Genomic DNA, 26,669 nt, shown 5'->3' with positions numbered 1-26,669 from the left:
AAGGACCCGTAAGATTTCCTCGATGACCCAGGCCCGTACAATACAAGGAAAGCGCGAGAGGGAGATACCCCCGCCAAGACGAGCTGCTCCTTTACCTAATGGGAGTGACCCGGGGTGAGGGGCTGTGAGATTCAGGCCAGCGGCCTCCCACGGGGGAGACTCCCACACCAGGAGGGAAGTGGGGTGAAGCGTGGCCGTGCTTGGCTTTCCATGAGGCCACGGCTGGGGGGAGCCTTGGGGGGTGGGCCGGGCTGGCTCCTGCCTGCTTGTGCCACACACCCACGTACTAAAGGGCACGGGGGTGCTCCGGGGAGCGTGGTGGGGGAAAAAATGGCTCAGCACAAACTTCTCTCCCCTCTGGGCTAGCTCACAGCTACGGGCGAGCTGCAGCACTTGGCCAAAGCCCGGCTGCGGTGGCAGGGCAGCGACTAGCCCAGGGCTGTGTGGCCCCAGCCCCGCTTGGAGGGTGCCATGAGCCGGGCACAATCGTGCCCTGCCCGGGGGCTCGGTGCGGTTCCAGAGGAAGCGGCAGAGGGGTCAGACTGTGCGCTCGTGTGTTTTCTCCTCCACGGGGTCTTCCCCAGCTCAGCCTGGGACAGAGGGGTTGGTGCTTTGGCCAACCCTTGGGGGAAAAGCTAATCTCCAGGGCTGCACGACTGGAAATTGGGGCTAAAAACATGAAAAGCAGCAAGGGAAGGTCACCAGGCCCTGGAAGAGGTCAAGGCTCTGCCCAGCTTCGGGCCCAGCGCTGCCGCAGGCCCTGCTGACACTGCGGGGCGGGGGGGAAGCCCCTTCCATCCACCCCGCCACAGCCCCTGCACCCGCACGGTTCAGGGATCCCCCGGTGCGGGGCATCCCGGGGCCCTACCGCTCTGCAGCGTCCGCAGGGCTTCGGCCGCCGGGCCTGGAGGGCGGGTGGGCCGGGGAAGGGCCGCCTCCGCCCCAGGGCACGGCCGGGCCGGGGGGTTGCGGGCCCGGCTCGGCTCCGCAGGCCGCAGTTGCCACCTGGCGGCGGGCCCCGCGTACAGCCCCGCTGAGGGGCGACCGCCGGCGGCTCCTCGGGAGCCTCCGCGGAGGGGCCCGGGCTCGAGCGGCCGCCGCGCACGACCAGGCCTCCCTCCCGCCGGGGTCCGCGGGGGCTGAGGGAGGCCGACACGGGCGGGCCGCGCTGGGCTACGGGTCCCGCCGCCTCGTCTCGCTTTGCCTCGCCTCGCCTCGCCTCACGGGGCGACCCGACCCGCCCGTACCGGGGCAGGACCCGGGGATACGGAGCGGGAACGAGGCCCGAGACCCCCACCGGGGCCTCCCCGCGCCGGTGAGACCGTCACAGCCTCGGACTACAGCTCCCATAATCCCTTGCGGCGCGCTCCCCGCCCGCACTGCGCATGCGCGCCCCGCCCCTCGCGCACGTCGCGCGCCAGCGGGCTGCGGGGTTTCCGCTTCCGGCGCGCCTCGCTCTGGTCCCTGCGGCTGGCGGCCGAGCCTTGTGCCTCCGCCATATTGTCTGTGTGCGGCCGGCGGGCGGGCGGCGAGCGGGCGGCCGCGGCAGGTACCGGCGAGCTCCGGCGGCTCCGGCGCCCTTCCTGGGGCTCCGTGGTGGGGGTGGGCGGAGGGGGCGACGGGAGAGAGGCGCCACTGTGTCTCCTGCGCGCCGCTCACCCCCCCCACCACCTCAGCTCCGCTGCGGGCACGGTGTGGGTTGAGGGGCCGGGGCCGCCCCTCAGGAGAGCTGGGCCGCGGCGGGGGTCTGGCCCGGCGACGCTGAGGGGGAACGGGAGGCGGCGGGGTGGGAACGGGCGGGCCCTGCGCGGTGGGGAGGGCAGGGCCCGCCGCCTCTTGTCCGCGGAGGGGGCCTCTGTGCCTCCGGGGGGGGAATGGGGCAGGGCGTTGCGGGGGGGCCGCCTCGGCTGCTCTCAGCCTGGCCTGGGACCAGCTGTGGGGCCGCCTGCTGCCCCCCCGGCCACGCAGGAAGGGCAGGGCCCCACGGCAGGGTAGCCTTCCCCTCCCCCCAGTTCTCCCGGTTCGCACTTTCAGGCGGTGTAGGTGTTATTTACTTAAAAGGCTCTGTCTTGCCTTTTCCCCGCCTTGCCCAAAAAAGCAGGGGGATGCAAGGTGTGTGGAGGGGCAAGGAGAGGCCTGTTTCTTCTTGCTCCCACCCCCAGCCGCGCAGGGACTCTGTTCTGGGCTTTTCTGGTGGAGGGAAAGGTGCTTTTCACAGATTTCCACACCAGTCGCTCTCCTCTTCTGAAAGCAGGGGTGGTCGGTCTTGCCCCTGCTGTAATTTAGTTAATTGTGCCCTGGGGCAACGGGCTGTGTGGCTGTTGGTAAAATATGCTTTGTAAACGAAAGGGCAGATAAGATTATGAAACCCTATGCATGCTGTTTGTCAGATTACTTTATTCTTCCTTACTAAAGGCTTTGGGTACAACCAATAAAGTTTGGATTATGAACACTCAGTCATCGGTATATTTTCTGCTGACAGCAGTGGTTGATCTATGCAGAGACTTATGAGGGCATGTGCCTCACTTCTGCAAGCTAAATTTGTGGATCCTGAGCCCGTGTTGTTCAGTGACACGGTCCTTCGCGCCCGGGCTGAGCCCCGGTACCTGTGAGAGAGGTCTGCAACGGCGCGGGCGTTGTGCTGGTCAAACCTCCCACCGGACTGGGGCTCGGAGAGCTGCTCTTGCGCTGACCACTGGTGCCAGGCTGGGAAACTGGGTGCTGTGTGCGTCTCCTTGGAGGTGGCTGTGCTGTGTGCTCACCTGGCTCGTGGAAGCTCTGTCCGCAGTGTGCTCCATACACGGCTCGGGAAGAGGAGCTTGTTCTGCGTCTGCGGGTGAGCACCCGGCCGAGGTGGCTGGGGGCAACATCATCTTTTTAGAGGGAAGCGCATGGAGACAGCAACGTTTCTGCTTGGGTGCAGGTAGCAATTTAGTTTTCTCTTTGAACTCTCGTTTCAAAAACATAATAGTTGCTCAAAATATTCAGACTCAGAGTTGGTGTTCACGCCGTATTGCCGATCAGCCTGGGTGTTGGATGCGATGCCAGCATGGATTCTGGGTATAGCATAGGTAGGTACAGAGAAGCTTGTTCTGTGCGTTGTTCATGTCAGCATGATGTAGAAAAGGGCAAAACTTGTGCTAGGAGAGGGGAGACTATGCTTGGAAAGACTTTAGGCAGGATTTGTGGACAGTGTGAAGCTTGATCAGCTCCTTAGTTAGTCCTAAAACTCGGACTAGGGTAATGCTTCAGTTCTTACAGCGCAATGCCGTGCCTGGGTACGACATACCCAGAGTGGTACGGCCTCTGTGGAGACACGCGCTGTGGCTGTAACTGGAAAATGAAAACTGGAATGGGATGGGGCTCCCACCAGCAGAAGAGCGTCCGATCCCATGTGCGGGGCAGTCTGCTCTCCGCTCTCAGGAGAAGATCCGCCCGTGTCTTGGGGCTGGAAATCCGGCTCTTGGGATGCCTCCTGGCAGAGAAGGGTTTATTGTAAAGGTCCAGACCTTTGCCTGAGTATGAAGTATGTGGATCTTTGGTGGTAGGCAGTGATCCTTCCCTTTCATCTTGGCAATGGAGAGAAATTTCCTTTTTTTTTTTTTCACCTTTCTCTGTACCTGGTAATATAATTTCTATTATTTATGTATTGTTGGTGAAGCCTCACTATCTTCTAGTTCCCAGTGTGGGCGGTAGCAGAGAGTTCAGTGTACACGTCCTGCAGCTCAGCCCGGTGAGCTTGCCCAGTCGGCTGCTGCCCACGAGGAGTTGAAACGGGGTTGAGGAAGGTAACATCAACCCTGCAGCGAGGAAGGCGACGTCGTCTCGGCCTTGGCTGTCGCAAAGGAGGGGAAGCTAATGTAGTGGAGTAGCCGGGTAACGTGCGGTGGTGGGGATAAAGCACAGAGGATGGAAAAATGTGGTGAGAGAGTTTGGTGGCTTCCATGTGGGAGACTTGGAACAGGTTCTTGGGGCGCATGGGTTCGTGGATTGAGGAGACAGGGGTTCTGTTGGGAATATGGCTCTTTGAGGGAGGGACAGTAAAACTGGTGGTACGCTCTAGCAAATGCAGAGGGAATTGTATCATGGAATGTTTCATGACATTAAGCAGAGTTTACTTTTGTGCAGGGGTAGTTAATGGTACATATTTACTTGAAAAAAGCTGATTAAACGTGAGAATGAAGATGCAAACCTGTGGTGGGGATTACTGGGGAAAGACTTGGTAAAATGCTGTTTCCTGAAGGTGAGACACAGCAAGACTTTGGTATTTGAGATTTGGGGCATTTTCAAGTAGGGCGGGTTAGGTACATGGACATGAAAGGGGTTCAAAGTAAGAATCTTGGGAATATAGGATGCCGAAAGGTGGTTATAGATTTGTGGAGTTGTAGAGAAAGAAACTGTTTCTACTGTGATAAAAAGGACAGAGATGTAACTTTTCCCAATTTTATTAAATGGCAGGTGTCCTTATACCTTCCACTTGAATTCTTTTTCTGTTTTCTCCTTAGAACTAATTTTCTCTTTTTGTCTTTCCTCCGGTCCTCTGAGGAATAAGGGAAAGGAAGACAGGAGAAGCAAATGGGTGACATTGTGGTGGTGTGATTAATTTCATGTCACATTTCTGAAGAGGCAAGGATTTATTTCTGGGTTACCAGACCTGTCACCTCCACTGTTCCTCCATTACTGAATTGCTTACATTAAGGTATCAGTTTTGTAAATTATCTGGGTGAGGTTGATGCCATCTTAGATTTTATTGTCTCATACGGGTCTTGAGAGAATAAACCCCACAGATTTTAAGATCAGGAAGGATTGCTGCGACTCAGTCTCGCTACAAATGTTAGCTGGTTTTGATTGCAAGACAACTCTTGGATCATTTTTCTGAGCTTGGATATCTTCTTCCAGGGGTTTCCAAGAGCTGACTTTCCTGGCATTTACAGAACCTAATTGGAGAAAGGGAGTTCTCCTTTGGACCTAGAAAAACTGCTTTGAAGAGGAGACTGCAGCTTTCTGAACTGGCGTTAGTGCTGTTGCTGAAAGCGAGTGTTTTTACAAGCTGGTTTTTGGACCCTATTTGCCATCAAGGTGCCAAACCTATCTCGGTAGGAAAGGTTGATAAGAAATGGGATTGTCGATGTGGTCATAGGATCAGTGTTTCATGGATATCTTCTGTTGCTCAGGCGTCAGCAGTGGAGGAGCAGCAGAGTGAGCCTGACGTGAGTCTTACCTGCTCCTGTGTTCAGACTGCTCTGGGCAGTTTTATTCAAATGATTTTATTATCCATTTTGTGCTGCTGCTTTGGGAAGCTGAAGAGCAGAAGGGAGACCGTGGAGTTCTTTGTGGACTCAAGACAATACCACCACGGACTCGTATTTGGAAGGTTACTATGTCAATAATTTAAATTTTCCACAGTTTATTTCTGAGAGTTAGGTTACATCCTTCTTCTGACTAATTTCTAATTTTTAAGGAATATTACATTTGCAAGGAGATGCTTTCTAAAGAAGGCCATCCAGCTGCTTAATCTAGTGGCTGGATTATATTATGGCAGTTTACTTGAAGTGAATGGTGAATAAAATGTATATTAGATGGAAATGGAAAATAATTTGGGGCCAAGGTGGAATTGGGCTACAGGTTGCCAGTTGGATGGTTGTGTCTTCAAGTGTTAGCAGCAGGTCTAGAAAAATGAAGTTAGTCTGGTTTTGCAGAGAAGTAGGCCTCTGCCCTTGTACTTTCTGGAACAACCAAAGGGTAAAGTAGCCTTTTTTAATTGAGCTAAGTGTAGGGAGAGTCCAGCATGTTCTGTGGTGTTAACACAGAATTACGTGCCAGAACTTGCTTTCGCTGGGTGAGAGAGGTATCACCATGTTGTGTAGAAGTGCCCCTGAAGTCCTGCACGTCCAGGGAGGTGAAATGGTGCCTCTCCCATGTTCTTGCCAAAGCCCTCAGCGCTCAGTTTCTCAGTGCATCTTTTTAGTGTTCTGAAAATGGGTGAGCATGGACGCGCACAACGAATTTCCAGTGTAGGAAAACAAGGGCTCCTGTAATGTTCCTTCTCTTACAAGTTTTGTCACAGATTTCTCTATCTGTTACCTGCGCGTGGTTAAATTCCAGCCTTGCCTTCTGCAGATTAAGCAGCACTTTGTACTCCAGAAGGAAAAGGAGGGCTTTTTGCTCACTGAGGAAGTTGTGCAGCATCCAGATTCATTTCAACTGAGTTTACAAATTAGGAGTTACAAGTTTTGATATTTATAATGTATGGCATCCAGGCATATGTCCAACATATGCATCTTATCAGGCCTATAAATATATACTTGTCCTAAGCCATGACTTAATGCTGGGCACTGGCTTTATTGGGTGATTGCAGGTGTGAAGAAAGATGCTGTAGCGACAAACTTGCCCCTGTATATGGCTGACAGTGGTGTGGGTTGGTTTGGCATGGCAAGGGTGGGTTCAGCTTTCGTGTCCCTGCTGGGTTACCCTGAGTGATGGATGCTGTGGTTCACCAGGCTTCAGTTAATCTCCAAAGCACGAGTGTGAAATATTAAAATCCTAGTCAGTACATTTACATCACCTGCAACGTCTGGGAGAGCTGGCTGTAGCTGTAGAGACCCAGCACTCCCTGGGTGTTAGGGTACCCAGTGCAGAATAGATACTGATTTCTGAAGTTTGATAGCTGGGTTTTTTCCATTTGATTTTTGGAACCGTTGCAGCTAGGTTCGTCTTGTGTTAATAATGATGAATTTTTAGAGAATTACGTTAGAACTTGTACTTTCTAGCAGGGGTTTGCAGCGGCAGGTCTCTTGCTGAGCCTTCTGGATGCCAGCTGAGCGGTGAAGATGGTTTGCAGTGCGTGGCCCGCTCGATGGGAACAGCTGATCACACGGATTTCCTGAAGAAATAGTTACATGCAACATACGCTGGTTTATCCTTTGGCTCTGGTAACTGTTCCTGCCTCTAGGAATTGCATCAGATCAATTAAAACCAGATAACTTTTACAGATGGTAGGTACAGTTCAGTTGTCTGAGTTCTAGCTAAATCACACTCTGTACGTGAACCATAGGAGTCAAATCAGCAGAATGATTGGCTTGTCAGGACTCTTGTGTGTACTAATTAATGAGGAAAACAACTGTGTCACTAAGCAGTAATTAGGAGGGTAGAACTTTCCAGAGGATGCTGCCAGTTGACCTGATGTCAGCTGTGAAGAGCCTGTCATGGTGCTGAAACGTTCCCCTTCATGAGCCTTCAGGAAGAGTTGCCTGGTGTTGCCAGGGTCTCAGAAACAGTAGTTCTGGTAATTAATTTCTTGGATAATACTGTCCAAAGCTCCAGCGGTAGGAGCTTTAGTTTTGTTAATGCTCTTAGAAGGAAAATAATCTCTTTCCGTTGAAGTCCTTGCAAGTGCTCTTGCTTTGGCTTTAGGTCAGACCTAAAGAGGTGCGCCTCCAAAAAAACCCCAGCGCCTTTTCTGCGCTCCCTGCTTGGCCTGAACTGTCGGGGCGGGGAGGAGATGCCAGCAGAAGAGTGTTGTCACTGGTTTCTGTTTTGGGGGGTGTGTGTGTGTAGTGAGAGGTTGGTTTGGCAATGCCTGGTTCCGCTTGTAGCCATTTTTATTTGATTGTGTCAGGAGTCTTCAGCGCAGCAGCGAGGATATCCGCTGTGATTTGTGGGAGGCTGGGAGCGGTGGCAGGAGAAGCTGCAGGCGTGGGAAAGCGGCAGAGCCCGCACTTGGCTGCTGGGGCTTGGGTGTCTCACTGGTGTCGCTGCCCAGCGCGGCTACGCGGCCTCATCCAAGCTGAGTCTTCGAGTTTTTGTGTTAGGAAAAGCTTTCCCTTTGCTCTGTGTGCTGTGGACTGGTGTAGCTCTGAAAATGTGAGAGAGTCTCTGTGATTTTTTTGGTGGAGAAAGGGGAAGAGAAGAGCTTTGGAAGTTAACTGTTCTGTATAAAATCTTAGACGGGGTGAGGAGCGTTCCCGTCACTGGCAGCTTCCTGCTGCTGGAGAAGATCCCGGCTGTTCTGCCCCAGGTACACGTGCTGTTCCCAACACTGAAGTTTTGCAGAGCAGAGTTGTCCTACTAAGCTGAGCTGCTGGAGACCTGTAGTGGGTCTGTGTAAGCTCTGCTAAAATTTAGCTGTTACAGGTCTGAACAATAAATAAAGACTACCGGTGAGAGAACTTCTGCTAGGAGAGCATGTGGGCATCAGTGATACTGCCAGGGCGACCTGGGCAGCCTCAGACGTGGCAGACGCTGCTTTCTATGTTTGTGAAGTGGGAGGGTTAAGTTTTCCCCAAGACTGTGGAGGTTATCCTAAAATACGGAGTTACAGTAAAACCGTTCCGTGGTCGGTCCCGTGACTTCTGCATAGATCGTGATGCTCATTACCAGGGATGACATCTTCATTGGCAGGAACTGCGAGGAATTCAGGGGAGGAATCGGTGAAGCTGATGAAGGAAGAACCGGTCTCGATTTTAGGACGTTGCTAGTGCAGAATTACTCCAAGATGTTTCTTCCAGTTTAAACCTGTCAACTGTTTTCCCTAGTGACTGGCTATGTCTTGTTTTGAATTAATCACAACTGTTCCTGTTTCTTCTTTAAGAGAATGTTGAGGTTGTTATATATCGTGATTTGTTATTTCTCCAGAGCCGGACACAACCAGCTATTTGAAAGAAATCTGGATAATAATTTTGGTGGAAGAATGTAGTTAGAGCAGGCTGTGCTGTGCCAAAAAATTACCAAGAGAAAAGTTTGATTTCAAACCTAAGCTTTTTTATTTTTTCACTCAATTAGATTTTAAAATCAGCTTTTCTATTGATGTTGTCCCTTTAGTAGGTAAATGGTCTTTGGGAAAGGATGTAAAATGTCCGTTTTGTTAATCCAGGCTTGTTTCTATTTCAGCTATAAAATCACAGAAAAATATAGGTTGCAAGGGACTTCTGGAGGTCATCTGTTCCATACTCATATTGCTGTAGTTCCAGCATCATGAAAATACACAAATCAGATTTATTTTGTGAGACAGAACACATTTTTTATGAAGTTGGTTACTATTATTTCTTGTTTTAAAGGTAAGCTCTTGATTTAAAGGTAAGGTTTTGATTAGTGTTGACTGCCAGCAGGCTGCACTGTAGTATTTAAGCATGTCTTGATCTTTTAATTTTAGAGGTGTCTTTCCAAACCCTGAAGAGGCAAGTGCTCCTTCCCTGGGAGGCTTACGAGAGAGGGATAAATGGGCTCTGTGAAGGGAATCATAATCAGTTTTATCTGATAATTGTAATGCGTTCTCTCACTAATAAAGCACATTACACACTGATTTCAGAGGCTGGGTTTGAGCCATTTACTGTGAAAGGTAATGTCTCACTTGCAGTTGTGGATAAAAGAAAGGAATAACCTTTTGATTCCAGGCTACTTACTGTAATTCTGCTCTACTCAGCTGACAGAGAGCTTTTCTTTTTTCAAAATGAACTGGCTGCTGAGTGTCTTGACCTGTTCACAGTCTTAGTCTGTCACAGTCGCTGCTGGTAATGAGCTTACGTGGGGAAAGTAGAAGTGAGAGGAAAGTCTCTAGACCTGTTTGACCAATCTGTGCATCTCGCTTTCTCCTTGCAAAGAAGCTGAGGTTGTCTGGGACAGCCTGTCTAGAGCTGATAAAGTGACAGCAATATTTTTTTGGCACTCTGAGTTTGGCTTGGTGCAGTTTGGGGCCTATCTTACCCCTTTGGGACTGCTCTCTGCTAACTGAGTTCAGGTGGGTCAGCGGTAATAACCGTGTTTATGTGGCGTGGAACATAGTTCACTGTTAACTCTGCTCTCGATGAACTTGGAACTACCCAGCAATACACAGCTCACGCCGAGGGCGACTTGTGCTGTCAGCAGCAATCCACAGGCAGGCCGGTGTCAAGCCGTGCTCGTATTCTTGGGTGCATTATTTATACTCCAGACCTAATCCGCAAAGGTCATCGCTCGGATAGCCCTTGCAGGTTCCTCGGGACACCAGTCTTCTGGGAAGCTCTTGGCTTCCAGCTCACTGGGAGTCTGTCTGTGCGCTGCGTCATACTGGTGCAACTTAGGTTTAAGGTTCTGAGTGAGTAACTGTGCTTGAGAGAAGTCTGAGCCAAAAACATTTCCATTTAAAAGGGAGGAAAAAAGATTCCAATGTTGCAGTTATTCTTGACTAAAAGGTGAATTTTACTAGAGGCTGAGTAGGTGTGTTTTTCAAACTAATTTGCACAGATTTCTTAGCTGTTTTGTTGCTACTTGCTGTATGTGGATACACCTGGAAGGACAGGGGGTGAAGGAAATTCCCGTTATTAGTTGGGTATGTGCTGTGCGTACCGATAGTTCACAGGAAGCCAAGTCCTCCCTGGGGACGGGGTTTGCCATTGGGATTAGAGTGTATCGTGAGGATGATAAAATCCCTTTTTAAAAAGGAGGGGGTTTGTAACAGTGGTTTAAATTAAAATGTTTTTAAAATCAAAGTGAACATTGAAAAGCTCTTTACTGTTTTAGGGTACTTTAGGCACAAAAAGTCTGGCATGCCGTGCTGCTCAGACAATAAGCTAATGTTAGGATAATTCAAACTTTTAAGAACTGATCTCTTTTAATTAATAGACCTTCCAATTTAAAAAGCCTATATGGTGGTAGCACAATTGGTTTTGTGTTTGACTGGGGCTCTGGGGCGCTCCTGCGGTGTAATTATCAGTAGTACACGCAGTGCTGTATTTGGCTGTGTTCTTGTGATTTTTTTCATACGCAGGATGAACAGGGTCCTGCGGGGTGCTCTCGATAAGGATGCTGTGTAAGAGATGAGCTAATTATCAGTTTGCTAATACTTAAATGGCATTTTTAAGGGCAGGCCTACGCAAGCACTGAAACTTTAGTGTGGTGCTGCCGTAGCTACCACGTGAGCGCTGTTGGGTGATGGTGGTGTCTTCCCGAGGGCTGGCACCACAAGTGCTGAAACAGAAGAGCCGTTTTCTGTCCTTGCCCAGGCAAGCCTTAGCACTGGACAGCGTGTGTCAGACGGTGACTGGAAGCTTTGTCTTCCTCTCTCTGTGACCTCCGATATGTTGCCTAAAAAAAAGCTCACGGTTACTAGTTAAGCACTTCTCTACCAGAGGAATCAAAATTTTCAGAGATGCATTGTGTTTGTTGGAGATGCTCAGGACTACACTGGACATGGCAAACTAATTAGATCTACTTTGACTAGATTACTTTTAGCATATATAAATTATTCTATGATTCCGTCGTTAACGCAGGAATTAATAAATGACATGTTCTATTTGGATTCTGCAGAAATAGAACTCATCCTTTATAACAAGCTCAGGACACTCCTCTTGGCTAAGCGTAATCCCTGCTCATACTGTAGATTTTCTGCCTTAAAACTGCCACTAAACTGACTTTTGCATGACCACACCTGTCCCCATTATTTGTCCCTATCTGTGTTGGTCCCTTCTGTCAACGAGCTTGGATCCACTGCAAAATTATCCCTCTCTAGGGGCAGTGAAAGCAAAATACATACAAATTCCATGGCAGTTTTGAGCAGAGAGAGTGAGAAGCTTTCAGGCAGGGTAAGTTTGTGTAACTTTGTTTGCTTTAAAACCAAATTATCTGTGCAGACTCTCTCCTCTTCCTGTATAAAGAACAGTAGACAATAATATCTACCTTCGTAAATAGGCATTGTGTGCTGTTCTTAGAAGCTGCAGTCAATGATTTCCTGAAAAAGCCCTTCTCTGAGCAGTCTGTTAGAGCATACAGCTCGTGCTAGGCTAGAGCTACGTGACAAAAAATATCCACTGTGAAATTTGATCTATCTTTAGATAATGTGATTGATTTTTCTTTTTCATTATTTTTTTCTGTGCTGACACTGATGTTGCTAAGCTGGATGAGGTGGAGCAGTCACGTGTTCTTTATTGATACTGAGTTGTGCTTAAAAATTAGATTTGCTAAGTCATCTTATATACAGGTTCAGCTAATTCCTACACAAGGAGTATTGGGCAGAGGAAATTAGCCAGTGCATCTGCCAGAACTACATGGAGTGAGGAGAAATGAAACCACAGTGATTAAGCTTTGAAATCTAATAAATTTCACTGTCCTAAAAGTGTTCTAGTAAACTTGCATGCTCTGTTAATGCCTGGATACATTCTTGGTATATACATCTAATTTTTGAGTGTCTGAGTCATGCAGCATAAATGGTCTGAGGTGTTAGATGATTGCTGCCTAATCTTCTGAAAGTGTATTTTGTTAGAGGACTAATATTTTGTCCAGGAATAGATTCTTTTTTTTTTAGTAATATTTCATATTCTTCCCTTAGCTGAACACCTGGCTGAAGTGCCCTGTCCTTCCTTTACTGGGCTGAGGCCTCAGTCACACCTCTTGTGGACTTTGGAATGGTGCCATGTCCTTTTTTGACCTTGGGGCTGGATTACTCCAACCTTTTCTACCTGGAGCTGCCTTCAGCACCCTCTGTGTGTCAGTAGGTCAAAAAACAACCCACGCTGCCGTGGTCGGTACCACCTGAGGAGGCTTAGTCCTCAGAAAGAGACCTCGCATACGTTTGTGCTTCCCAATGCCAAAGCAGCTGCTGGCCGAGCTGTGGGACATGGTGGAGGGCATCAGACCTGTGTCCCCCAGGTCCTCCACCATCTCCATAGCCAGGGCTTCTTGCTGTGGTCCTTGCAGTAGGCTGAAGTGCTGCAGACCTCGAAGAAACAACAGCACGCTGCCTGTAGAGCAGGATTTCACTTTGAGAATTTTCTTCTGGTGTGACGTACCCTGACAGCCGAAACTAACTGCTCTGAGCAGATTTCTAGGTCTTTTTGACTACTTTCTGATTAATGGGGCTATTACTTCCTCCTGCAGTTTGGCAGTTGCCCGTATTCTGTGAAGGGATAAGATTGGCATAGCAAATAAATCCTATTAATTTAGATTCCAGCACTGCCCACTGATTGAGCACCTTTTGGTAAACAGGGCTGTGTAGTCTCTGCCATATGCTATGCACCAAATGATGCTCTTTCATGCTCCAGTACAGCTTCCTTCCTTTCAGGTTATTTTGAAAGCTGGCAAAGAGATTTTTCTATTTAAATATTTAGAAGTGTGTCAACTTTCACTTGTGGTGAAAGATTTAAGAGGTGCAAAGGCACTATTTTTACTTTAGGCAGGACAATACTTTGGTATGAAATTGTAGTAAGTTACTGTTGTCTTAAATATTCAGAAATTAGTCTTTGACCTGTTTGAGTTGCTTTGACTTCTCTCAATAGTGGTAAAACTTAAGATTTGCTAAAATCACATTGTTTACCAAATCCTTGCAAGAATGCAAAGAAACATCTTTAGACATTGCAGCAGAATTTTTCTTTCATGTTTGGGTAAAGCGTCGTAATCCAACACAGACGCCCCCGTCTTCTGGAGAGTTGGATTTAATGTCTTAACTGTAGAAGGATGTGACCAAACTGGTGCCCCATCCCAGCAGAACTCTCCTGGCTGCCTCGGTTTGTCGTGAAGTCTTCGAGCATCCTCGAGCCGTTTAGTCCCCGAGTGGTTCATAATGACTGGCCTCTGTGAGGTTTTCCCAACGTCCTTTCTTGTCTCGCCGCTAGTTGGGGATGTACTTTCCTCATAGTAGTCTAATTAGCGTGGTTGTAGCTTATCGCTATAAATGTCCTACATCTTCTGGAGAATGCTGTTGCCTGTGCTAGGACCATTGCATCGTACAGCGTGGCGCTGCTTTTTTTCTGTAAGTGAGCCCAGAGGTGAGACCCAGTGGCTGCCCGCTCTCAAGCAGGCACTGGGTTGTATGTAGAAGGTGTCTGTTGTGAGGTGATGGGATGAGATGTCCGTGCAGGAGGGCGTGAAGGTAGCAAAAGCCTTCTTCAGAAGATGTGGAAATGGGAAAAATGTTGTACTATGAAAATCCCCAGAGTGACATTGAGACTTCAGCAGTCTCACCTTTGGATAACGTTTTGGTCCTGATGCTGCTTTCAGGTGAATACATTTCCATTTTTGTTTTATGGGGAAAGCAGCACGGATGATTGTGTTGAAATGTCGTTAAGCTGTTTTATACAAGCCTGTACAGTAATATATGGGTGGGAGGGTGCTTAAAACTGAGAAGATCCATGCTCTGACACAGCGTCTGGATTTCTCTGCTCTCCTCCAGCAACCTGCTGCTGAGCTGACCAGCCTTGCTTTGTACATAAATGCTCCGGTTAGCACCTGCATTTTCCAGTGGACGAATGGCAGGGTGCTGGTGGATCAGCTCATTAGCTTTCTTTCCACGGAATGAATCAACACAACCACACAAACCTCTGTGTGTGTCACATGAAAGGCTTCAGTCCTTTTAAGAATTGCAAGTAAATCCTGAAGTTCTGATTTCAAATGACAATTGGCGTTTCTAGAAGTTGGGACTTTGGAAAGTGCTTGATTCAGGTTGCACGGGTGACCTTGTTTATTAGCGCATCGTTTATTAGCGCATTGCAAGTTGTGCGGCCTCGAGTGAACGAAGCATTTTGGTTACATGGGATGGCACAAAACTTCCTCGGGATGGGGGAGAGATCGCAGCCGGTGGCTGTTGCTTTCATTCTGGAGCTGAAAGGAGTCTGTCTGCAGATACAGAGCACTTTGCATTTCCTCCCTTTTGGAAAGTTATCTTTGCAACCCTAAGTTGGAAACTACATGCTGGAAGTTGCAAGGTGGTGGGGGGGGAGGTGGTGTTACTTTTGCTAGCAGGGCCAAGTGGTCCCATCCTGTGTGAGGGAGAGCAGACAAATTGTTTTCAAGCTCTGACAAATCATCCCAGGCCTGTGGCTGGGCTCCAGCCTTTCCTCCTCAGCAGCTTTTGATGACTAACTTCAATATTTTTATAGTATCTTGAGATTTTAACCTCTGGTTTATTTTCTCTCTGCAGGTGGAAGAATCTGAGGCCTTTATCCTCTGTCCAGCTTTGCAGGTCGGGTAGCCTCTGATTTCAGACATCTCCTCATTTCCACCTGCCAACCTGTCTGATATGTCGGGACCCGTGCCGAGCAGGGCCAGAGTTTACACGGATGTGAACACACACAGACCCCGGGAGTACTGGGACTATGAGTCGCATGTTGTCGAGTGGGGGTAAGTCTGGGCAGGTTACGGGTGTCCCTGGGCCGGGATCAATCCCCGTAGGATCCTGTGTAGTGGTGCATGGGGCGTTCAGGCACCTGTGCTACGTTAGGCTTTTTCATGCCTCTTGGCAGATGTCTGGTGTGCATGGCAAGTGTTAGGATCACAACTTTTCTTCAGAAAAGTATTTCTTGTCAAAATTCTAAATCCCTGGCAGTGTAGGCACGTTTTTAGCAGCTTCCTTAAGAGTTTGGTTTGAAGAATTTTTGCCAGGTAATCAGAAAACATCCCCTTTCAGAGGGAAGAAAATCTTTTTCTGAAGCAATCTAAATGGTCCTGGGCGAGGGCTGAAAAGAAGCGAAATGACATCTGAAGTTGCTTCTGACTTGCATGAGTGAAGAGACTCAGCAGACTTAAATAGGTACATGCTATTTTGTGACTTGTTGCTCAGCTCTCTGTGAGTGAGTGGAAAAGACATGTCTGCTGCTTTTTGAAGAAAGAAGGTGTCTAAATTGAGCTCATGACTAAACCATCCAAGAATCGGACAGCAGTGGTGCCAGCTTCATAGCTCCTGCGTTCCTGCTTTTGTATAGCAGGGCCCGGACTAAGTTCTGCCCTCAGCTTTGTGGCAGTTCCTGGTCTTTGAAATGTATACAGTCTCTGTGTGTAAGTGGTGTTTCATGCCCAGTCTGCTTTTAAATAGGCTAGCACTTAAATTTTTGGTCTTACTGGCTTTGCTTTTTAACAACATTATACAAGGAAAAAAATGTAGCTTCCAAATATAGAGAAGGTGGAAGGGATAGCTCGAGTTTGCTGATGCTGAAATGCATAGTTGGGCTTATGTTACCTACTGCACAAGAAATAGGTTCTGGATCGAATCTAACTTGGGTGAGCAGAAGCTCCCTGTTTCTCTCCTAATTCTTAATCATCACGTCCAGAAGATGTAAGATGTTAATCCACCTTGTCTGGAAGGTGAGGCAGTGATTTAGTGTTAAGGAGTGATTTGTAAATTGTGATGGAAATGACTGAGCTCTTTGGAACTCTATCTTTTTATCTCCACAGAAATCAAGATGACTACCAGCTAGTTCGAAAATTAGGCCGAGGCAAATACAGTGAAGTATTTGAAGCCATCAACATTACAAATAATGAAAAAGTAGTTGTTAAAATTCTCAAGGTGAGCTGGGGATTGGGCAAAAGATAAAAATCTGTCTTGAGATGATCAGGAGGCCAGAAAGTGCTGCATTTCATCTAAAACATTTGATGTTTTAAAACCGCAATCCTTAAAGCCTGGCTTTGGAGTGTCATTCAGTGAAATGGGCCACCCTTCTGAGCCTCCTAATAGAAGCCCTACATTTGGTTATTAAGTCACATCTCTGCCTGTAAGGAATTAGCATCTATCTTAAAGAAATCCTGATGTGCAACACATTTTTACTTGGAGCTAAGCAACACTTCAACAGCTGACTAGAAAATTCTCACCTTCTCTAACTACCAGTGCGCTGGCTGTCATGTGCCTAGAGGCCTGTGAGCTAATGGGATCATTGTCCTTTAAAGCCACTGATCAGATTTAGGGACTGCTAACCTAAAAATTTTCATTTCTGCTCTGCATGTTCCATTGCACATGTAATACCCTTCCAGCCTGAGTAAGGATCTCCTGGATGCTGGTTATTCCACAGCCTTGATTGGTGAAATACCTTCAGTTAGTGGCCCTCGAATCGCTCGTGGGCTTCTCGTAGTTATACATTTACCATGTGCCAGTTAAGAGGTTTTGGAATATCAGATCATATTCAGGCAGCTTTTTTAAAAAAAAAAAAAGCCACCTTCCTAACCCTCATTAACACGAAACTAGTATTTGTAGCTGTCAGGGTTGTGTGGTTAGAAAGCAGGCTGCAGACACTTGAGCCCTTAGTGGAGGGATGTGTAGTCAGGTAACAACGAGATCTGGCTGTTGGAGCTTCACTTGCAAAGGCCTTGAGGTGTTTTGCTGACTTGCAGTCACCTGCCTGTGTCATCTGCATGTTGAGCCATTAGCCTCGATTTACTGGAGTGTTTTGTCTTACACTTTGGGTTTTTATTCCTCAGCCTGTTAAAAAGAAGAAAATCAAGCGTGAAATCAAGATCTTAGAGAACTTGCGAGGCGGTCCCAATATAATCACTCTTGCAGATATAGTAAAAGATCCTGTGGTGAGTATGGAAGGAACTTAAAGGTTCCACCGGGGTTACGGGTGAAGTTGCTGTGTTTGACTTCAGCTCTGACCTGGCTTTTTGTTTTCCCCTGCTCTTAAATCCTGCTTTTGAATTGCTTAATCAGATCAGCTCTTAATCTGATTAACTTCTCTTAGAGGGCCCTTCCCCCACAGGTCCCTTCAGCCCCTCACCCTGTAAGGACGAGTGAGCTGAGACAAGTTAATTCATTCCACAAACAGTGCTGCCAGGCGCTGCAGGCTTGGGCTCTGCTTTCTCTGTCTGAGGGGAATCATAAGTCTTGTCTGAGGCAGAGGGGCTTCTAGCAGTTTTAGGAGTAAAAGCTGTTTAATTCATTATCCTAAGAGAAGACATATTACCTCACCTTAACATGGCTGAACACTTTTCTCTCTGTTTTAGTCTCGGACACCTGCTTTGGTTTTTGAACATGTAAACAACACAGACTTTAAGGTACGGTGTGGGATGTGAACTTCTAATGTTTTCCATGTGAAAGGCACTTGTAATGTTTTTCTGGTGAAAGGCAAGTAGGTAGGGAGCAGGCAGGTTATTTAGTCACTTCCTTCCAACATAGTAGCTGTCTTTAAAGGTAAATATGCTTGGGACAGAAGCTTGTAATGAGTCCTTTAGTACCATTTTGCCACAGAAGTCGCAAGATGAGAATCCAGATTCCCAGTGGTGTTCTAACCTTCGGAATCTGTTCCCGTGTGGACCACCAGTACCTGTCTTTTTGAAACATTCTGCTTTTACGGGCAGTGCATAACTATTTATTGGAACCACTTTAAATGTGGACAGCTGTTTCTGTGGCTTTCCATACTTCTGAGAAAAGGGATTTAAATGTTTCTTTGTGCCCTTCCCTACTGACCTGCCTCAGGAGAAGAATGGCTGTGCAGTGCCATCTGGAACAGCTGCTTAATGTTGCAGAGCACCCTCGGTCTTTTTGAGACCCCGTCTGCAGGCATAACGCATCGTGCTGGTGGTGGGCGAGGGCATCACGAGGGAGTTAGTGACAAGAACCACAACGTACAGTCTGAGCAGAGCTGGGAGTAAACTCTGCTTTGTAAGGGGAGAGGAACGGGCTGATCGGAGTGGGATCCGAGTACCTTGGGAAACTTCTGCTGTTCCTTCAGATGGGTTTGGAGACCCGTGGCAGCAGAGAACAGGGCTGGGTTGTTCCAGATTGGCAGGGATGTGGTATTTTTCTTGAGTGTTGAACACTGATATGATGTGTTTCTGTCCCACAGCAATTATACCAGACATTAACAGATTATGATATTCGATTCTACATGTATGAGATTTTGAAGGTAAGTTGGTGTTTTGCTGTTTTGTTGGTTTATTTCTAGGATTTGTACTCAGCTAATCCTATAGAGATGGGTATCATGTCACTAATGGGGGGGAAGGGGAGAGGAAGCCTATGGAAGAATTGGGCAGAAAAATAGATATCAAGTCAGTATCAGTTGTTCAGCCTTGTTTCTGCAAAAAATGCTAGTCTTTTTTTTTTTTTGAGACTAGCAGAGTCTTTGGACAGACGGAGATGAGTTAAGATCTTAAATCAGAAGTACATGTAGCCTCTGAAAACAGAAAATTCTAAGCTGTTACTGGCGAGTTTTGTGCTGTAGTGTAATGTCAGTCAAATGTATTTGTGCACTCTTCTGAAACAAATATTTTCTCCTCGAGAGTCTGGAGAAGGGGAGCCTTGTTTGATCAGTAGTACCTAGTAACTGTGCTCTTAGGGACTCAGAAATTCCATTTTTGATGAGGAAGCACATGAAGTCAAAACGCTTCTGTTGCTGGGACCTCCCTTTGAGAGGGGGCTCTAGAGGTGTTCTCTGTGGTCTACGAGTCTAGTCCAGAATATAACGCTGGACAGCAAAGTTTTGCCATCTAGTTAGGCTTGGTTTATGTGGAGATACTTCTGAATACGATTGAACTTGAGAGGTTCTTGTGACTCGAGCATCTCTTTCTCTGTGTGTCACCACAGGCTCTAGATTACTGCCATAGCATGGGAATTATGCACAGAGATGTCAAACCTCACAACGTCATGATTGACCACGAGCACAGAAAGGTAACGTGGGGTGGCTGGAGGGCGGGGAGAGCTCCTGCTTTTCTCTTGGCAAACTAGGATCCCTTTTGGGTATTCCTGTGTAGTGCTACTAACAGACATCTTCAAGGGGGACTGTGCTTCTGTCATGTGGAGAAATGTAAAATGAAATTCTATGTGCTGCTTCCAAGTTTTTATGGGTTACATGTGACCCATAAACAAGCTTGGTAAGGAGAGGTATTTTATTTAGGCTGGTTGGTGATACAGGTTTGGGGAGAATATCTAAACAGATACTCTGATCAACTTCAAATTAATTGAAAATAGAAGACTTGTAAATGAAACTTCAAACTAAGCTCACCTGTAGGGTGATTCAGCCAGTGGAGAGCTGGAGCATCCCTTGAGCCTTTTTTTTTTTGTTGTTTTCTACCATTTCTAGCTTAGACTAATAGACTGGGGTTTGGCTGAATTCTATCACCCTGGCCAAGAGTACAATGTCAGAGTGGCTTCCAGATATTTCAAAGGACCTGAACTCCTTGTAGATTATCAGGTAAGAATTACCAGAATTTATCACTGACTTTTGTATGGAAAGTCTGTGCCATTTCAAGGTAGCAAACCAGAAATTCAGATTTCTAGAGACCTGAAGCCTAAGACAGTCCATTCTAAAATGTATCATGGAAAGCAGTGACTATAAAGCCACTGATTTAAAGAAACTAATGACTAGTCTCAGGACCTGAGGAAGAGCCACAGAGCTATCATCATGGATCTTGGAATACAAATGTTGAGTATTTTTTTTTTAGCAAGGCTGCGTTTGCAGTAAGGTACAGGAATGAAACAAAGCCCTTGTGGGAATAGCTAGTACTGCATGAACTTCTAAACTGAGCTATAAAAACATCCCCCGTATCTGATGGCAGTTTGCATTATGGAAATAGCAGCGTTACTGGTGACTTCCAGATCGTGCTGGTTCTGAATGAAAGCGCTTCCTCGCTACCCGTGTACCCTGCGGAGTCCACTCCTCGTGTTGCTCGTCGTGATGCTTCCCTTCTCAACACGCGTTTCTCAATGATTCGTAACATTGAAGTGTGCAGTGAAAATAGAAAAAGGCAACTGGTCTTTAATGGCTTTATGGACAGGGATGGAAATAGGATACCTGCTGTTCTGCTAATTGCTGTATCCCAGTTTGAGTAACTGGAACACCGAGCTGAACAGGGATCTAGTGATGAAGATATTTCAGTCTGTTCCCAGCATAATGTGGCCGCGTTTGTATCACTGGAGGGAGGGGGGACCCTGTTAGTATTGGGAGTCTGTTCTGCTTAATTCATTAGAAATTGAATTGTCCTTCTGGTTTTGTACAGATGTATGATTACAGTCTGGATATGTGGAGCTTGGGTTGCATGTTGGCTAGTATGATATTCCGAAAGGAGCCATTTTTCCATGGCCATGACAACTATGATCAGGTGAGAGCTGGTCATGTACAATCTCTGTTCTCTTAGCACAACGAAGGTTTCCTGCTTATACTTCTGTCAAGGGATCTGAAGAATTCAAGCATTCCTCTAACGGCTTCTTTGCTCAGTCTGAAGCCACGTTCCTTTTCTCAAGTGTGCCAGCTTATCTAACCAATTAAATAGAAATAGATTTATAGTGTTTTGTACTTACGAGTTCCTCAGTAGGTATCTGGGAAAAGTTCTAACAATAGTTACATTAAGGCTGGTGTGTTCTGGTATGTAGATTGACTATTCCTGAGGTTGTGTGATGTGGAAAGCCCCCACCACTCTCCACCCTCCCTCCCCTCTGTATAGAAACTGTGAATTTGGTACAGTTTTATATAGATTCTGAAATCTTTGATGTGTTGCCTTTAGGCCAACATTTTTATACTTTTAATACGTGCTCTGCATCTGAACTAATGTGCAGACATTCAAGAACAGTGACTTTCTGTTCTCAAACCTTCATTCTAGAGCCCTCCAGGGTGACGCTTCACCCTTCACGTGCAAGTTACAGAGTTTCTGCTTTTTTAACCAGTTATTCTTGCCTTCCCCGCTTGCTGGTTTTGATTAGTTTCTTGCTACAAAGGGAGTTAGTGTTGTAAGGTCTCAAGTTTTAGTGCTGTTAGGGTATGCAGCTCCCTCCTGGCTGCTTTGGGTGACTCTGTTCCGACTGTGAGCGGAGGCATGTTGGTGATGCCTGTGACTGTCTGTGGCCAGGGTAGTCAGAGCCGTGGGATCACCCTGTGGCTGCTGGTTCAGACCACTGAGATCAAGTTGAAGCTCCCGTGGGAATGTGCTGCTGTATCTTCACGCTGACTTTGGCATTATCATACCCTCACAGCAGTGACTTATTTTTCTGTTTGTTCCCAGCTGGTGAGGATAGCCAAGGTGCTGGGAACAGAAGATCTCTATGATTACATTGACAAATACAACATTGAACTGGATCCACGTTTCAATGACATCTTGGGCAGGTGAGCCAAGGTCCAGAGTAGCTCATAAGCTCTTGGTTGACTCAGACAGCTACTGCTTTGTCAGCAGACCTTGAAGTAAACAAAAACTTCTGCTTATGAGAGAAGTCAGAGCCAAGATCCTTGAGAACTGTCACTTTGTGCCTTTGAGCTCTGCCAGTGCTTCCCATGGTCCTGTATCTGCAAATGGACTTGAGGAAAGGTTTTGAAATGTCATCTTGGCAATAAATGAACTGCTGGAGCGTAAAGCATGAAGGGCAAATGCTCTCTCCAGTATTCTGGGGGAAAAAAAAAAAAACACAGAATGGTGTTTCTCAGAATTACAGTGCAGAAAATGCAGAAGATTGCATTTATATATTTTTTCCCTCATAGAGTTATTTTGTGAGACACATACCAAAGCTACAAGGAACTAATGTTGGGGACATAAGAGCAGAAACTGGGATTTTAGGCCTGTAAATCCCTTCTGAACTTGCGTCCTCATGCTGGCCAGGGCTGTGATGGCTGTGCCGCCGCGTGGAGACCCGGTGTACTGCCGCTTTGTGCTCTGGTGCGGCTCAGCCCCGTGGCTGCCGCGCCGAGCAGCGGCCCCTCCTGGAGCCGGGCATCTGTCGCAGTTCTTGCTCTTTTAAAAAAGTGAATTTGGGCCCTGACATCCTTTGCCTAGCCTGATTTGGGTATCTTTTTCTGCAGACACTCCCGTAAGCGATGGGAGCGTTTTGTTCACAGTGAGAACCAACATCTGGTGAGTCCAGAAGCTCTGGATTTCTTAGACAAGCTGTTGCGATATGATCACCAGTCACGACTCACAGCGAGAGAAGCCATGGAACACCCTTACTTCTGTAAGTATCAGCTGCTGTCCAAAGAGGAGTTACTGTGCCTCTGGGAAATCTCCGTTCCTGTAGGTTGTGCAGACAGGAGCTAAGAACGGCAACGTAATAAGCCTGGTCTTTGCAAATCACTGCGCTGGAGCTGAGGCTGCCTGTCACTGTGGTGGGTAAAGTAGGGCACTGCCACCTACACCAGCTGAGGAAACAAAATGCCCGTGTCAGGCCCATGAATCAGCAGCACTGTGTTAAAGAAGCGTTGGTGCTAAACCCATGCTCGTTTCAGCAGGTGTCTGCATACACAGATTCCTGTGTTTTGATAAAACAAACTGGTTTGCGGAGAAACGAGCCCTTTTAACTCCTTTTGTTGCTAAATGTGTACCTTAGCGAATAGCATAGTCGGGTCTTGGGTTTGCAAGTTACATGCAAAAATGTAACTTTCACTAGTAAATGTTTTTAAATGCTTGGATGTTTTTCCCAAGTCTTGATATTTAGGTTTTTGAAACAGCTGTAACAATGCAAAACAGGAGTATTTGCTCAGTTCTTTTGTACTTGCTGCTGAACGGACCTGTGTAATTAACAAATTACAGATCTGTGTTATGCCTGTGGGAAATGGTCAAGTGAAACGTTCTGTGAGCATGAGCTGAAAGCTGGGAATCTAAGAGTTGGACAAACAGCTAAATTAACCCGTGTCAAAGTAGAGATACAGGTTGTGCTGAACTCAGCACGAGGAAGGGCAAAATTTGAAATTCCCTTGTCTGGCGCAGTGGGCTTGGGCAGCAGGAAGGGGTTGTCTCTGTTCGGATGGTAGCGTTACTTACCTGCAGCTGAAAACGAAGAGTCAGTAAGTTGGGAACATCTTAGAGAAGACAACAAGCTCCAAACTCACAGGCTGCTGTGGGATGTGTATAGACATGGCATATGATTGTAATTAGTGATAATCTTTGTGTTTGCTACACCCATTCTCTGGGTTTGGCTTTATGCAATTATGCAATTGCTTAGCATAGAAAGGAGATCAACTTCACCTTAATTTCCTTCAGCTTTTCCTGCCAAACAGTCCTGCTGAGCTCCAAAGCACATCATTTAGGCGACTTTTCACTGATCACGTTAACGTGGCGCCTTCTTGGGCGCTTCCCGCTGGAATGGGTGAAAACTTCTGTGTTCCTTTAGATGCTGGTTGATATTCCTTGACGTAGGCAGCTTGCCGGGCCTGGCTGAGCGCAGAGGTCGCGGGCAGCCACTGTGCTTCAGCTGCTGCGCAGCAACACGGCGCCTAAGGGTAGTGTGCTCTTCCTAGATCCCATTGTGAAAGACCAGGCTCGGATGGGCTCGTCCAACATGCCAGGTGGCAGCACTCCTGTCAGCAGTGCGAGTATGATGTCAGGTCAGTTCTGCTGTCGATTATTCTCCGTGCGTGGCGTTGTAAAGCATTTATTTATACGCGCTGTGTGGATGTGAGGATCCAGGAGGGTGAGTTCTGCAGGTGGGGCATTAAGTCATCTCCTGGGACGAGGGCTACGAAGAAGTGGGTGGGAGAGCACGATAAATAAGGCCTGGCTGCAGCCTGACCTGCTTTTCTGGTCTTGTTTTAAAAAGTGCTTTGTAGTTGGATGTTTTGGCAGCGGTTTGAAGGACAGCGATCCTGCCGTACGTCTGCCTGTCAGCGACGCTTGTATGTTACAAATCTGCGCTGTGTTCGGAGAACAGGGACAGATCTTTAATCTCAGCTTGTTTTGGCAGCTCTGAAAACACAACAAAGCGGCAGCAAACTGACCTGCAAAGATTTATTTAACTTTATTTAAGCAGCTGAGCTGTCCTGGGTAGCGATGCGCTGGGTTTCGCTCTAAATCCTGCTTACCTGTCTCTTTTCCAGGGATTTCTTCAGTGCCAACACCTTCACCCCTTGGACCTCTAGCCGGCTCACCCGTCATTTCTGCCACCACCACCCTGGGGATGCCCGTTCCAGCTGCTGCCGGCGCCCAGCAGTAGTGATGGGCTCTGTCTCCTGCTGCCTGAGCTGAGTCAGGTGGGGAAGAGGTTTCCCCCTCCACCTCTCCTCAGGACGCAGCTCGTGCCTGGCAGGGGAAGGGAGGGGATGAACGCTTTGGAGGCACCGTGTCTGAACTGTTGCTTGTGGATTTATAGTAGTTCAGTCATTATATACAAAAATTATTATAGGCTGATTTTTCTTTTTTTACTTGAACTTTTCGTAACTCAGGGGATTCCCTGAAAATACCTACAGATGGAATATTTCTTGGACAGTTTCCCCCCACCCCACCCCCCCCACCCTAAAAAAAGTACTCTTCATTTAAGAACAAAGATGAATCAACAGCATTTCCAAGCTATTGCATCCTGCTGGAAATCTCTTCTCTTCATGTTCCCACCATTACTCCTCCGCGAGCCTACACCTTGGGGGATTGTGCTGTTCTCCAGAGACTACCAAACCAAGTCTTCGTGAGGCAGGGGAGGGGGATTCTTAAAGTACCACTCACTTTAACCCCGTGTCCTGCATATGACTCAGCCGGGGTACGCTGAGGAGACAATTCCAGTATGGAGAGGTGGTATAAGCTTAAAACGAGTAAGTGCAGATCATGTCTGACACCCTAATTGGATTGAATCATGTCTCCTTAGGAGCCAACCAGAATGCCAACTCACCCCCTTGCATGTAATTTTAGTCTTAAAAGATGAAGTTACTGATCCGATTGGAGTCCTTGCCACCTCCTGAGAAAGGTGCTCCTGTAGAGTAAGCCCTGCTCTAATCAGCCCCTTCCTCATGGGGGCTTCTTCCTGCCATTGCTTGGCTTGGATCTCTGGAATTAGTTTGTTATTGGGTATATTGTTTTTAAATTGTTTATATAGGTTTCAAGCTGGTGGCTACTTAAAGCTGGAAAAATCAGACTGCGCCAAGTCCGATATCACATCTTCACCCACCATCCCCTCCCTCACGTGCCATGTGGTGAGAATACCAGTTACCTCACAGTCTTGTAAATATGCACTGAGAGGAAGGAGCGAGCAGACGTTAACTTAAACTGAAATGGTAGATCAGTAATTGTGGACAAATATTATCATTGACAACAGAAAAGCACCCTTGTTACAGCCCTGCTACCCCTTGCTGTGTATATATACTTTGTCCTTCATATGTGAAAGATCCAGTGTTGGAATTCTTTGGTGTAAATAAACATTTGGTTTTATTTATCGAGGTTAGATTTAAGTTCCCTGTGTAGAGGCCTCCCTGGGGTGGTGGTAGGCTTTGACACCAGAGGGGCCGATGGCCCCGCGTGTCCCGGGGAGGCCACGTGCCCCTGCACACGCACCTTGCACGGTGAGCAGTGCAGAGAACACAAACGTATCTCCTGCGAGAAGGATTTTTTTTTGCCATAAAACCAAAAAACCTGCCTCTTCTCTCAGCCCTGATGGACGAGGTGTTGAAATTCTTAGTTTTTTCTGTGTGTTGCCATTTCAGTGACTTGTAACGCTCGTGGGGCTCAGCTGGAGCGGCTGTAAGCACAAGGGCACCCGTCCCTCTGGGTGAGCTCCTGTCCTGAAGCCGTGGCAGCAGTTGCTTGTCCTGGGCACTGAGTGCTCTGCCCTTGGCGTTCAGCTCCTGCCCCTCCTCTGAGCACCAGCCCTTATTTGTTCTTTTTGTGGGGGTGAGGGCCACCTGCTTCTGTGCTAGTTCTGTGGGGGTAGGGTCGAGCATCTCAGTTACAGCGGAACGCGAAACACGGCCCCTTTCTGCGAGGGTCGCTGTGGGGGAGATGAGGTTTGTCAAATGCGCCAGGGCAGCTTTCACCTCCGGGATTTCAGCCAGTGGAAGAACATTGCACTTCATCTTCTGTATCTGAGAAGGATGTGAAAGTTGGACCGTGTTCACTGTTATTTTGACGTGCTGTAATGTAAAAGCACCCGGTATGACAAAAGTACAGCTTGTGGTTGTTTGCACGGGGTTGGGAGCTGCACACGAGGTTTTAACCCCATTTTTTTTGTTATTTCGAGCGAGGTGGGGTTTGCAAACCCGAGTGCTTGCTGCTCCCTCTGAGCTTAAAGATGTGGATGAGCCATACACAGGAGGGGACTGCGA

At 47.5% G+C, this 26,669-nt stretch overlaps 1 protein-coding gene across 2 annotated transcripts; it reads left to right on the top strand.

The window, feature by feature from the left end:
- The first annotated feature begins 1,457 nt into the window (after positions 1–1,457).
- On the top strand, positions 1,458–25,787 carry CSNK2A1 (casein kinase 2 alpha 1). 2 transcript variants are annotated; one of them, XM_074888449.1, is made up of 13 exons: positions 1,458–1,549; positions 14,888–15,087; positions 16,138–16,249; positions 17,155–17,256; positions 17,677–17,727; positions 18,519–18,578; positions 19,256–19,339; positions 19,752–19,862; positions 20,668–20,769; positions 21,667–21,767; positions 22,455–22,603; positions 23,886–23,972; positions 24,462–25,787. In XM_074888449.1, the coding sequence occupies exons 2-13, from the start codon at positions 14,987–14,989 to the stop codon at positions 24,575–24,577; spliced, it is 1,176 nt and encodes a 391-aa protein (XP_074744550.1). In that variant the 5' UTR covers positions 1,458–1,549; positions 14,888–14,986; the 3' UTR covers positions 24,578–25,787. The 2 variants fall into 2 exon arrangements, with proteins under 2 accessions (XP_074744550.1, XP_074744551.1); XM_074888450.1 differs by lacking the exon at positions 1,458–1,549 and adding an exon at positions 8,983–9,056.
- The last annotated feature ends 882 nt before the right edge of the window (positions 25,788–26,669 follow it).

Source organism: Strix uralensis, chromosome 18 (genome assembly GCF_047716275.1).
Source record: "Strix uralensis isolate ZFMK-TIS-50842 chromosome 18, bStrUra1, whole genome shotgun sequence".
Lineage (NCBI taxonomy): Eukaryota > Metazoa > Chordata > Aves > Strigiformes > Strigidae > Strix > Strix uralensis.
The sequence above is the reverse complement of the archived record's forward strand: the minus strand, read 5'-3'. Positions and strand labels throughout refer to the sequence as shown.